At 40.5% G+C, this 14,369-nt stretch overlaps 1 protein-coding gene across 6 annotated transcripts in view; it reads left to right on the forward strand.

Moving 5' to 3' along the window:
• The window catches only part of MARK1 (microtubule affinity regulating kinase 1), a 94,500-nt gene extending 84,462 nt beyond the window's left edge, over window positions 1-10,038 (forward strand). For 2 of the 6 annotated variants that reach the window (XM_060754231.2, XM_060754233.2), the window contains exons 16-18: window positions 1,163-1,414; window positions 2,948-2,992; window positions 6,949-10,038. In XM_060754231.2, coding sequence (XP_060610214.2) covers window positions 1,163-1,414; window positions 2,948-2,992; window positions 6,949-7,303 — 652 coding nt within the window. In that variant the 3' untranslated portion in view covers window positions 7,304-10,038. Of the gene's footprint in view, window positions 1-1,159; window positions 1,415-2,947; window positions 2,993-6,948 lie in introns of all 6 variants that reach the window. The other 4 variants (XM_060754229.2, XM_060754232.2, XM_060754234.2 and 1 more) reach the window with 3 other exon arrangements.
• Window positions 10,039-14,369: the final 4,331 nt, after the last annotated feature.

Consider the following 14,369-nt stretch of genomic DNA (forward strand, 5'->3'; position numbering starts at 1 on the left):
ACCTCCAATTCCACGGCTACCCCACTCTGCTATTGATGAACACACCAACCAGGAAGTGGAGTTCACCATTTTGGAAAACCGCCACATAACCATTCACCACCTAGCCCGAAATGTCAAGATTAGTGTGGGGTCCATGGAAAAAAAATCATCCAAGACCATCTTCACATGCATAAAGTATCCGCTTGCTGAGTTCCCCGGCTGCTCACTTTTCCAGAAGCAAGAACAAGTCAAATGCTCTCAGGCTCTATTGTCAATATGCCTTGGAAACTAGGAGGACTTTTTCAACAGACTGATCACACAGAATGAAAGCTAGCAGTTCGAAAACATTACTTTGATCCTGAGACTAAAGTCCAGTTGATGTAATGGAAGCATCAATAAGCTCCAAAGAAGGCACGTGCCCAACTCTCGCCAGGTGAGGTCATGCTCACAGTATTTTGAGACCAGCATGGAGTAGAATTGATGGATTTCCTAGCAAAGGGTGCCATGATCACTGGGACATACTATGCTTCACTGTTGCAGAAATTGCGGGAGGCCATCAAAACCAAGAGATGTGGCATGCTCACCAAAGGTGTCCACCTTCTTCAAGACAATGCACCAGTTCACAACTCACCTGTTGCCCAAATGGAAGCATTCTCCTATGGCTTTGGAATTCTACTGCATCCCCCTTATTCACCCGACCTCACGCCATTGGACTTCCACCTCTTTCCAATAATGATGTTATTTTTGAAGGGCAAGCATTTTTTCAAATGATAAGACTCTGATTTCTGAAGGCACAAAGTGGCTTTTGGAGCAACCTGTCAACTACTACAACCGTGGTGTTTACAGTTGCTTAAAAAGACGGGAGAAGTGTGTGTCCCTAGGTGGCACCTATGTAGAGAAGGACTAATAACTGTGCCAAGTTTCATTGCTCTCAGTCCACAGGAAGTGGGTCAGGGGAAATCTTTAATGAACACCCCTCATCGATAGTCCAGTAGCTGTGAAAGAAATAAAAGTTGGAGCAATGAAGGCATTACTTTTTGACCTACCCTCATAGTCTTGGTAGCATATATTCCACATCCTCACAATCTTCATCCTTAATTCACTTGAGAGGCACTAGGGAAGGCTTCCCTTGACTGTTACTATTTCTCTCTCTCTTTCAAACCCTCTCCTGTCTTTCCAGCAGTACAACTCAAAGAGCACCTGCTGCTTCCCCATCTGCTCACAGTATTAGCACTACCACTCCAGACCGAACCCGCTTTCCTCGGGGGAGTTCAAGCCGAAGCACTTTCCATGGTGAGCAGCTACGGGAGCGGCGGAATGCCACTTACAATGGGCCACCTGCATCACCGTCACATGAAACAGGCACGTTTGCTCAGAGTAGAAGGGGGACATCAACCGGCATTATAAGCAAAATAACTTCCAAATTTGTTCGCAGGTTAGTACAATCCATTGTTTCCATTTCCATGTAGCCTGAAAGGTGAAAGATAAGGCTACATTTTCAAACTTAAGCAGGTCTTGATCTGGGTAATGCCTGCTTTGACCACTGCAGGACTTCTGCTGTATGTGAGATATAAGCAAGTTGATGGGATACTAATGGTGGTCATTCATGGTGTTAATCCAGTTTTCAAAGAAACGTGAATTTTGTGAATTAATTGGAACTTTGGGTGTGAAAATAATGGAGATACAATAATACTTCGGTGAACAAAATAATGTGTTCCTGAGCTTTACTACTTTAATAGAAAAAATATTACCAGAAGTATATGGTTTCCTATACCATAAAAGGCAAGAGTAATTCAACTTGTTTCAGCAAACACTTTTTCCAGAACTAATAATATAGGCATGTAAAATAAAACAATAAGGTCAGGTGAACCTTACATAAGTAAACCACTTGAAGACTTCTTCCAGAATACATCCAGGAATTACTTTTTTTCTTTTGCCGGTGTCCTGTTTTCTTATGATTTCCCTTTTGGTAGCTAGGATAAAATGTCCAGAGCTTATTTCACCAGACTTTTGCTCAAACCAAGTTTAAGAGCTCATTGTTCAGTTTGACACTTCTGAGCTCCACCAATGTTTCTATCTGAGTTGTACATTCAGTAAATGCTGCAGGAAATTTGAGACCCTGAAAACTATTAAATAAGAACATAAAACCGAAAGCAAAAATGTGATGTGCTGCTTTTTAGGTGCTACCTCAGGCATGGACAAACTTTACCCCTCCAGTTGTTTTGGGCTTCAGTTCCCACAATTCCTAACAACCAGTGTGCTGTTAGGAATTTTTGGAGTTTTAAGTCCAAAACACCTGGAGGGCTGAAGTTTAACCCATGCCTCTGTTACCTAAAAGTATGGATTTACAAATGAATCCATACAATTACCATATTGGCTGCAGTACCATGACATAAATCTGTGTCAAAGCAATATGCTAAATACTAACATGTTACTGTTTAGCTTTGGTGTCCTTATGAATAAGAGCCCCATGAAGGTTGGGACACTTTGGAGGTACTCTTATCATTACTATTTGTTGGAGTGATAAAAATGGACAACCTGTCTATTTTTAGTTGGCTAGAATATGTAAGTTTTTTTTTAGTCTTGTCAGAAGTGACTTGAGAAACTGCAAGTCGCTTCTGGTGTGAGAGAATTAGCTGTTAGCAAGGACGTTGCCATGGGGAGGCTTGGATGTGTTACCATCCTGTGGGAGGCTTCTCTCATGTCCCCGCATGAGAAGCTGGCACTGACAGGTAAGGGTAACAAATGGGGAAACTGAAGCCATCCATCTGGGTAAAAATAAATTGGATTCTCATAGGTTATATGCTGGTGGTGTGAAAAAAAATGATTAAAATGCCAGTAAGTGACAATTTCATGCTGAATATCTGTTCAACCATAACCTTAATTTTGTCCTAGATACAGGTTTTCTTGATTCGTTTTTTTAAAAAAAGATCATTCATTAAAATCTTGACCTTAACTTTGTTTTGAGGGATCCCAGTGAAGGCGAAGCCAGTGGCAGAACCGACACCTCAAGGTGAGGAGCCACTATTAATACTTCGCTGCTAGGTCCCTGTGTGTTCTTCATTTCATGATTCTGGAAGCCTTTAAATTAACGTGTGAAAAAGAGGAGTCTCTGGATAAACTTGTATTTCAAAAAGCTGGCACTGTGAATTAAATGTCCTTTTACTTCTTTAAATACTCTAAAGTACAATTAAGTATTTAATATAACTTTTAAAAGATCTGTAGCTTTCATTCTACAAGTTATTAGACAGCAGAAGTCCATGTTGGTACTGTTGCCTTCTAAACATTTACAAAGTTGAGTCGCCTGCGGGCTGAGAAACTGCGGTATACAAGCAAAGTAAATAAATTTGAATATTTAAACATTTTCTTTTGTTTGTAACATGGTTTGCTCATTCTAAGAAGCAGACCAAATGCCTAATAATCCAAATCAGCAAGCATTTCTTTCCTAATCACATTATAATCTTCAGGCAAGCCCTTTTGAGGTAATAAGCATAAGGTAGACCAATATTACCTTTAAAACTACTACCAGAGATCACACTGGTTGAAGAACTGGGGATGTGTGAAAACAAACTGACTTTTTAATCTGTTTGACCAAAAATGTATACAGCAGAAACAGAAGTATTATTTACTTCATCTGCTCTACAAAAGAAGGGAAGTATGTTGCTGTCCTACATATGTCATGGATAGATTTGTGTTCAATGTACAATATGGGGCAGGGCAGGGGCACATCTTTTGGCCCACTCTATGTGGAAACTACTAGTCTGGGATTATGGGATTTATAGTGCAACAACAGCTGAAAGGCTACAGGTTTCAAAAATGTAATAATAATAATAATGATGATGATGATAATAATAATAATAATAATAATAATAATAATAATAATGATAACAACAACAACACTTTATTTATATTCTGGGGGCCCTGGTAGCACAGCGGGTTAAACTGCTGAGCTGCTGAACTTACTGACCGAAAGGTTGGCGGTTCGAATCTGGAGATTGGGGTGAGCTTCTGCTGTTAGCCCTAGCTTCTGCCAACCTAGAAGTTTGAAAACATGCAAATGTGAATAGATCAATAGGTACTGCCTTGGCAGGAAGGTAATGGCACTCCATGCAGTCATGCTGGCCACATGACCTTGCAAGTGTCTATGGACATCATCTCTTCAGCTTAGAAATAGAGATAAGCACCACCCCTCAGAATCGGACACGACTAGATTTAATGTCAGGGGAAACTATTGCCTTTACATATTTGTATTCTGCTCTTCTCCCTGAGGGGATTCTGAGCAGATTACAGCATATAAACAGACACAGGCAAACATTCAATGCCTTGTTACAGTGACATACAACGAAACACAAATACACAGGCAAAGGCAAAGGCTTCTCCTTTCATTTCTAGCTCTGGAGGTGGTGCTCATCTCTGGCTCTTGGGGAGGTGCTCTTTTCCATTTCCAAGCCGAGGAGCCTGCGTTGTCCGTAGACACCTCCCAGTCGTGTGGTCAGGTACCTACTGATCTACTCACATTTGCATGGTTTTGAACTGCTAGGTTGGCAGGAGCTAGAACTAACAGTGGGAGCTTGCCCCATCCAGTGGATGTGAACTGGCGACCTTCAGGTCAGCAGTTCAGCAGCAGAATAGCTTGACCCATTGCACCACTCATGCAATGAAAGATTCTTGTACATGAAAGATGTACAAGAAAGTTAGAGGGCAAAGTCCTGTTCAGGTGCTTCTTACCTGGTTTCAGCCCACATGAGAAAAGGCAAGGTTTTTAGAGCCACTTCACCCCATCATCACTTCCCTCCAGGAATCACTTCTCTAAATACCAAACATATATTACAGAGAGGCCAAAAAGTGTCATACTTCAGTTTTGGAAAAGTACAGAATTACACATGTCTGCTACTCCTTCTAAAGTTTGTGTACACAGACACATACCACTACTGACAAGAGAGCTCTTAAAACTATAAGATATGAGGCAGATCTCGATTACAAAGCAATATTAAAATCAGATGACAGATTATTTCTCTGTCAATTTCTAGGGAATGTGTTCATTTATTTAATTAACATCCTTCTTCCAATGTGGGACCCCACAAACAGCTTACAGCCTAGTTTAAAGCAACATACAGCTAAAAGAATTGATGAAAGAAAAGTAAACAAATAATTAATCATTCTGAAAATATGAATATAAAGCCTAGTAGTGAAAATAGAAAAACGGCACTCCCTGCTGCTCAGTGAAAAATTCTGGAATAGCAACTAGTTTTAACAGCCAAAGCCCTGTCTAAATAAAATGTCTCTGGCGGCCAGCAGAAAGAGGAAAGTCTCCCTTGCAAAGAATTCAATAGCCTAGAAGCAGTCACTAAAATGGCCCCCTCTCGTGTCCTTTGCAAACTTGCCTGTGACAACCTTGAAACTGAGAAAAAAGCCTTCCCCTGAGAATTTAAAATTCAGGCAGGATTGAGATAAGGATAAAGACTGATGAAGTTGGGGCTGCAATGCAAAAGGGCATCTATTCTCTGGGTCTTCAATTATATTCAGGCTGGGTTGTTGTAGGTTTTTTCGGGCTATATGACCATGTTCTAGAGGCATTCTCTCCTGATGTTTCGCCTGCATCTATGGCAAGCATCCTCAGAGACCTCACTACCTCTGAGGATGCTTGCCATAGATATAGGCGAAAAGTCAGGAGAGAATGCCTCTAGAACATGGTCATATAGCCCGAAAAAACCTACAACAACCCAGTGATTCCGACCATGAAAGCCTTCGACAATATATTCAGACTAATTTGGGAATACGATGCACCAAACTCAGTGGGAATTATTCCTGTGTAAACATGCATAGAATAGGACTATCCGCTCCCTGACTTTCCCATAACATCTTAACGCTATTTGTGGGATTTTTTTCCCAAAAGCTTATTAAATATTTTATGCTATTTGGTAATATAGTACCAGTCTGAATTTACAAATGCTCTGCTTTGCACAGAAAGCATTGTGCTATGTACAGTTCCATATGATTTCTGCAAGTGTCATTCCTATAGTGTTTAATGTTCAGGAGCTTCTCCCTTGGATTTGTGCTTATAGTTTAGCTTTTAAAAAGGAAAAAAAACAGTAGCAAGAGGAGTTCATTAAATTGCACCATAAGAGCAAACAACCCAGTTGCTGAAGTTGGATTTATATTCTTTATTCATGAATTGACTGGGATTAGGCATTTTAAATGAACCTTCCAAGGTCATTCCTCTTAGTGGGTTGCTGTGAGTTTTCCACAGGCTGTATGGCTATGTTCCAGAAGCATTCTCTCCTTGTAAATGTTGCAGTTGGCCACCTTGATTACCATTGGATGGCCTTGCAACTTCAAGGTAGGAAGCAGCCAGGCTTTGAAGCTGCAAGGCCATTAAATAATAATTGAGCTGGCCAATTGCAACATTCACATTTGCCTCAAACAGACAAGAGTTCTTTCTTCTACCCTCATCATTCCACAGATATATAAACCCCACTTCCCCAGTTTTGAACAGACTTCACAACCTCTGGGGATGTCTGCCATAGATGTGGGTGAAATGTCAGGAGAGAATGCTTATGGAACATGGCCATACAGCCTGGAAAACTCTCAGCAACCCAGTAATTCCGACTATGAAAGCCTTCGACAACACATCGATTCCTCTTATTTTCCAGATTTCCAACTTACTTTGACAAAATAAACACCCCGCTGTAAAGAAATGTGAACACACTATTTCTCAAAAAACAACAAGGTGCTTTCTTCCACGCTTTGCCACCTGCTTTTTATGGAATGTCTTGCCTTCTGTTTTGTGTGACCATTAGATGTTTTGAGTGTTTGTGATTAATGCCAAATTCTAGAAGAATCCTAACTGTTTGTGACTCCACGTAGTAGCTTACATTCTAAGCCAAAATCGGTTTTGACTGGAAATAATTGTATAAACTTATCTAACTCAAGTTTATTTCCCATGTTTTTGTATTTTCAATATTCCAGGAGTGCTTCCGGGGAACCCAGAGAGAGAGAGAAAGAGGACGGCAAAGATTCTAAGCCACGGTCTTTGAGATTTACCTGGAGCATGAAGACGACAAGTTCTATGGACCCAAATGATATGATGAGAGAGATTCGAAAAGTGTTAGATGCAAATAACTGTGACTATGAACAAAAAGAGAGATTCCTGCTCTTCTGCGTTCATGGAGATGCGCGGCAGGACAGTCTGGTCCAGTGGGAGATGGAAGTCTGTAAATTGCCGCGCCTGTCGCTCAACGGAGTCCGCTTCAAGCGAATATCTGGGACTTCAATTGCCTTTAAAAACATTGCATCCAAAATAGCCAACGAGCTTAAGCTGTAAAGAGCAATGGCACTTCTGGGATCAGGGAAGATTCAGCTTACATTTTGAATGTACTGGTTATGCCTAACATGATTGGCCTATGACACCCCCCCATGTAGAAATTGTCCCTGTTGCAATAAGGTTATACATAGTTATTCTGAATTGTAAAATTTAATTCAGTATGACTTACCTTAAAAGGAAAAAAAAACATACTGTAGCTAAAGAAGTTATGCTCACATGTACAGGTAAGTATATAGAGCGTTCTTTTTTGTTTTATGTCCATAGAATTGTATAAAAAGAAGGCTTAAATACAGATCTTGTATAGTTATCTAAACATCAGCACAGATGTGTGTTCGCTTTGAGTTGAAAAATTCTTCCTGGTCATTATTTCCATTTTTTTGTGGTTTTTATCATTCTTACCTCTTGTCATGCATTTTTTAAAAACCAAATGATGTCCATAGTAGAAATACACAAAAAGGGTTTTCACAATTGTAGCATGAACAATTTTTGTTATTCTAAAACAAATCATATATTGAAAACAAATTAATAAACAAACAGGTTGGCTTTTGTTGAACACCAAATTCTTCCTTGTTCCCTTTTAACTCTTGTGCTCCTTTCATAGAACAATGCTTAGCTGAAAAAATATATACAAACATGTTTACAGTTTCGGCGCTTACAGTGAGGAAGAGGGGGTTCTGAGTAGACGTGTGCGCAAAATTCGTTCTTGCCATTTCTTTCATGTCTTCTATTTATTTGGAAGCATGAAACGGGAAACCCTCGCCCCACACAAAACTCAGCTCGACACAAAAGTCTGTTGTTGTGTGGAGCAGAAATTCCGTGCGTGCACGCTTCTTCTCTTTCTCCTCTTCCCTCCATCGTGCCCACAATGCCCCGCATTCACTCACAGGAGTCACAACATGGCAACCCCACATCCGAACCTCAGCATCAGGGCGAAAGGAACCACCACCCCTTCTTCCTTTCTGGGTGTGTGTATATGGTGGGGAGAGTGTGTTTGTGGTGTGGGGTGTGCAGTCAGGCCTGGAAAGCTTGCACATGCCTGTTGGTGCCTGCCTGCAGCTGGCACAGTCACACACCTCACCACACACACACACACCCAGCCTCCCACCACACTCTCTGAGTGGGCAGGAGGAAGGGGCAGAGGTTTCTTGTGCCCTCATAAAGCATGCTTGCTGAGGTCTGGATGTAGGGCTGCCCAACCATGACTCCTGTGAGTGAATGCGGGGCATTGCGGGGCCCGATGGAGGGTTGCGGAGAAAGAGAGAAGCATGCACGCACAGAATTTTGGCTCCACGTGAAAGCAGGCATTTGTGTTGAGCTGAGTTTCATGTGGGGAGGGGGCTTCCCGTTTCATGCTTCCAAATATACAAGACATGAAAGAAACGGCAAGAACGAATTTTGCGCACAGGGAGGGTGTATGTGCCCACACACACATGCGCCTGTCAGGGACTATCAGGCAGCCGAGCGCCTCAGGAAGGGGAGCCAATGGGTGGGAAGCCCCCCTCCATAATGAGCCAGTTTTCAGGTCCCGAAATGAAACAACCGAAAACCACCCTCCCAGTTTTGGGAAGCTTACTGAAAATGGATCAGGCCCCACCGTAAAAGCCCGGAAACGAAGCAGGACAAGCTTTTACCCGAATGCACGCCACTAGTTCTGAGTGTGTTTAGTCCCAGACCCCTGGAACATAACATGTTGGGGAACAGAAATCCCATTTTGATCACATTTTAGTTGCACATTTAAGTTTTGCTCTTGTGAGCAAGTGGTCAAATGTCGCAACAGAAGTATACAGTTCATATTCATTCATCATAGTGTGAAGTATTATTATTTTCTGCCTTCGAAAGAGTACAGATCCCATTTTATGAAAATATATCTTTGTATTGAGACTGTTTCATAGCACAAGGTATTCTGAAATGTTGACCAATTGTAAGAGCTAATAATTGCCACCTCAGGAATTAACTGGTTTTTGGAATATTTCCCCCCTACCCCAAGAGTACACATGCAGTTTCATATACTTTACAGCTGAGCATACATTGTCTGTAAGGATAGATTATTACTTCTGTGATTGTACAAATTTTGTTCCCATATAACTTGTCTGTTTTTAATATTTTGCCCACTTTCTTGTATTTATTCCACATCTTTATGCCTGTAATGTGAAGCTGTGTGTAGGCTTCGGCCTATGGAAGAAGAAGAAGAAAAAAATCCTTCATAATTAGTGATATAAATTCTGTAAAACCACTAGTACTTGGTACATTTTAATATTTGTCATTTTGTACTGAATTAATCATAGCGGTTGGTTGTGCAATGTTATTTAATGTCGTAATTACTGTAATTTCAACATATGGGCCCCATCTGCACACTCCTGTAAAGATTAGAAAAAGTCATTCAAAATTGTCACTTTATGAAAAATGAAAAAATTAAAAAAAGAAGCTGTGGTAAACTCTGTAACCCGAAATTAGAAGGCTGTAAGTGTAGCTTAATGTGCCATTGGAGAATGGCTTTCTGACAGATGGACTTGACATGCTGTACTGTACTGTGATGTAGATCTCTCTTCTGTAACAGTTCTGTTCCGAAACGAACGTGTATTGTTGCCTTAGGAAAAAAAAAAGGATGGTGTTTTGGCAAGAAAGAACTGCACCCCTCTTTATCTGGTGTTTCTTTCAAAAAAAATATTTTTTGACGCAAGTCATCCTAATTCACATTCACTGGTGCACTCTATTAAAAACTTACTTGAACAGTATTTGTATTGGCACACTGGACTTTTTGTTCTTCATCTTATGGTCAGAGGTATAGCGATCCTTCATAGCTCAAGGATTATAGTCCTCCAAATGTAGTGTCTTGGCGGTGGGGCCCTATTCTTGATCTCCATGTTCTCCCGCAGTGAGGACATCAGCTTCCAGGTGGAAGGCGGTCCCGGTCGGGGTTGGCTTGACGTGCCTTCCTCTTGGCACATTTCTCTCTTTCACCCTGCATTCTGCCAATTCGAATTCTGCAGCACTGCTGGTCACAGCTGACCTCCAGTTAGAGCACTCAAGGGCCAAGGCTTCCCAGTTCTCAGTGTCCATGTCACGGTTTTTAAGGTTGGCTTTAAGCCCATCTTTAAATCTCTTTTCCTGTTCACCAACATTCCATTTTCCATTCTTGAGTTAGGAGTATAGTAACTTCTTTGGGAGATGGTGATCAGCCATTTGGACAACGTAGCCAGTCCAGCGGAGTTGATGGCATAGGAGCATCACTTCAGCAATGGTGGTCTTTGCTTCTTCCAGCACACTGACATTTGTCTACCTGTCTTCCCAAGAGATTTGCAGGATTTTTTGGAGGCAATGCTGATGGAATCATTCCAGGAATTGAGTATGATGTCTGTAGACAGTCCATGTTTTGCAGGCATATCGCAGGGTTGGGAGGACAATTGTTTTATAAACAAGCACCTTGGTATCCCTATGGATGTCTCAATTCTCAAACACTATCTCTTTCATTCAGAAAAAATACTGCACTTGCAGAGCTCAAATGGTTTGTATTTCAGTGTCAATGTTGACTTTGTGGAGAGGTGGCTGCCAAGGTATTGGAAATGCTCAACATTTTCTAGTGTTACACCATTAAGCTGTATTTCTGGCATTGCAGAGGGATTGATCACCTCCCAGCAAAGGAGTCCCCCAGGCAGGAAGCAGCCAGGCCTTGAAGCTGCAATGCTTTTCAATGCTAATAAAGGTGATCAATTGCAACATTCACGAATGGGCACTTCTCTGTCCATTTCTTTCTAGAATTGATTGAGTTTCGTGTTTGTTATTCAATATCTTGCATGAATTGATTTCAGATACTGGTTTTATCTGAGTGTGTTTTAAAGAAATGCTTTGTAATACTTAAAAATCTAAAAAGTAAATTAACTGAAAAATCAAGGAATATTGGTTAATTCCTTATTCAGAAATGATAATCCAACAGTAAAGCAATTTAAACCTCACTATTTACCTTTTTAAAATCCACTCATTACATATTCATTCACATATTGTTTCTTAAATCAAACTCTTCAGTATAAGGATAAGAGATTCTGTTTGATCTTCAGAAACCCATAATGTAGGTTGAACAAAGAGATGGTGATTGTCAGCTGTTAAACTTTACAACAAAGTAGACATTTGAACAACAGTATATCATCATGGTAATTCAGCCTAAACACTAAATCCCACTGGGCATGGAGGAATGGAATAAGAAGGCTCGTATTTTATCCTACTGTCATCTGTGGCCAAATGAGTTTCACAGTTTTTGGATTTGTTTTAAATTTGTGTATAAAAAAGAAAAGCCTTGTGATCATGAAAGCTGAATGAAATGAACAATGGTACCTCTCACATCATCTTCAGTTCTTTGATGAAGTGGAAACTAGTCTGTCTCAAGTTTTTATCAAACTAAGTGTATAATCTCAAGTACAGCTGTTTCTTTTCTTCCAACACATTGTGTACAAGCTTTTTTTTAAAATAGTATTCATCAATGTGAATGGCACTTTACCAAATAAAGGAGGACAAGTTCCTGCCCCGGGTTGTTTGCCCTCTAAAATTGGACACACAGGATAAGTCATTAACAAAGAATTTGTGCTGGTTCCAGTCATACTCAGTTTAATTCTGTTTCAGGTTTAACTACAACAGGACTTAGGAATATGAGAGTTGTGCTAAAGCTTGATGAAAAAGGTGGGGTTTAAAGTAAATAGAAGTTTCACACAGGTGTTCTGCAGAGACTATTTCAAGGAGACAGAACAGTCTTTTCAGGCAGCAGAAGATGAATGAGGATGAAGAAGTTGGCGGAGCAGGGATCATAGCCAGCAACATACAGGCAAAGTCTATATATGTTGTATGTCTAATTGACATTGAAAGTTTGCCATGTATATGTGCATTGTAATCCACCCTGAGTCCCCTGTGGGGTGAGAAGGGTGGAATATAAATACTGTAAATAAATTATAAATAAATAATAAATAAATGTATCTCCCTCTATCAGCTGGCAAGGAGATTAAGATATTCTGCGGAGGCCCTGCTCTTGATCCCATCTCCTTCGCAGGTGTGGTTGGTGGGGACGAGAGAGAGGGGGCCTTCTCAGTTTGACCAAGTATTCAATGAGTAATCTATCACTACAATAAGAAAAGATTAAATAGTGCAATGACAAATTGGAACGGCCGCAAACTTCAGTATTGGATAGTGTGATATTAAATAATTTTTTTAGGTTTTATATGTTTTGATTTATTGATTTAATGCTTATGTTTTTATTCGGTGTGTTTTAGCATCTAATTGTTGCTTATATATTTAAGCGCCTTGAGTCCCCTATGGGGTTGAGAAGGATGGGGTAAAAATACAGTAAATAAAATATATAAATAGAAGTGGTAATACCCCAAAACCATTTGTAGACTACTTCAACCACCCTGGAGCCACCAGAACATGATCTAAAAGTTGTAGCCCTAGAACAAGAAAATTACACAAGGAAGACTTAAAAGCGGTATGGCTGAACTGGATTATATTCACAAATTCCAATCCACTAACAGGAATATGAGCAAAGATCATGGCTTCATGCCACACCACATATATGAATGCAAAAGTTCTCACTATCTGTGTGTAGCAAATGAATCTTCTCAGATAAGCTTTTGAACTCAAGAAAACTCACATCTACTCTAACGATTCACTGTAAACATAGACAAATGAAACCATGTTGGCCTTGCAGCAAAATGTAATGTCATACAAAATCCACAGAACAGTGATGACTTTAATGGGCTAACCAAAAAGTCACAAAATACATCAGGCAAGATTTCGAAGCTTCACTGATATCTTCATGAGGCAAAATCATACTGGAGAAGGGAGAAAATGACAGATGTTTCTGTTGTAACTGAGTTGCTGTGAGTTTTCCGAGCTGTATGGCCGTGTTATAGAAGCATTCTCTCCTGATGTTTCACCCACATCTGTGACAAGTATCCTCAGAGGTTGTGAGGTCTGTTGGAAACTAGGCAAGTGAGGCTTATATATCTGTGGAATGTCCAGGGTGCTTGAGGCAAGTGTGAAGGTTGCAATTGGCCACCTTGATTCTCATTGAATGGCCTTGCAGCTTCAAAGCTGTAAATTCTGTTGTACATTCTGTAAAGTAATGTTCTGTATGGTTTTTAAAAGCATTTTTGCCTCATAAATAAGTCAGTAGACCTTTGAAAGCTTTCACAATGTATTTGTGCATTTTAATTCACCCAATTTTTTGTGTCAGGAGCGATTTGAGAGCCTGCAAGTCGCTTCTGGTGTGAGGGAATTGGCTGTCTGCAAGGCTGTTTTCCAGGGAATGCCCAGATGTTTTACCATTCTGTGGGAGGCTTCTCTCAGGTCCTTGCATGAGAAACTGGAGCTTACAGATGGGAGCTCACCCTGCTCCCTGGATTCAAACTGCCAACCTTTCAGTCAGCAATCCTGCCGGCACAAAGGTTTAACCCATTGCGTAACGGGGGGCTCTAATAAAGATATAATTGTTTTGTGGATTTGGGGTATTAACCTTTGTAAGGATCTGAAAAACCTATATTGCCTTGCACAGCTCTTTGAAAATTTAGGATCACATTTTACATCTTTCTGGATCCTATTACCTTCCATCCCACTCCCACAACTGTAAATATACTTTATATCTCGAGGCCTGGATATCACTTTGGACTGCAGCTGAAGAAGTGGCTTTATACACACAAAAGTCCATCATGCCATTAAAAATAGTCCAAAGCATTTCTATATTCTTCTCTCCCCGTCCTCCTTTCCTCCCTCCCTTTTTATTTTACAGTCAATGTTTGAAAAAAGAAAGAACAGAGGGGAAAACATTAGACGGGAGGGCTGAGATGGGATCCTATGTGACAGCTCTCACTAGGGAAAAATGTGTATGGTTCTTAATATCCCGGTAATTAAAAACTATTCTAATGCTGTGCTTTGGACAGTGAGGCATGGGGTAATTTGAAATGACTTGGAGAATTACTTTAGTGGCCACAACCAATGGAAAGAAGATAAGCTTCTTAATGAATTTCTGTTCGCAACGCATTGAGCTGAAAAGAGAAATCTCATACAATTGGGGGAGAAAATGATA

This window comes from Anolis sagrei, chromosome 1, assembly GCF_037176765.1.
Source record: "Anolis sagrei isolate rAnoSag1 chromosome 1, rAnoSag1.mat, whole genome shotgun sequence".
Taxonomy (NCBI): Eukaryota; Metazoa; Chordata; class Lepidosauria; order Squamata; family Dactyloidae; genus Anolis; species Anolis sagrei.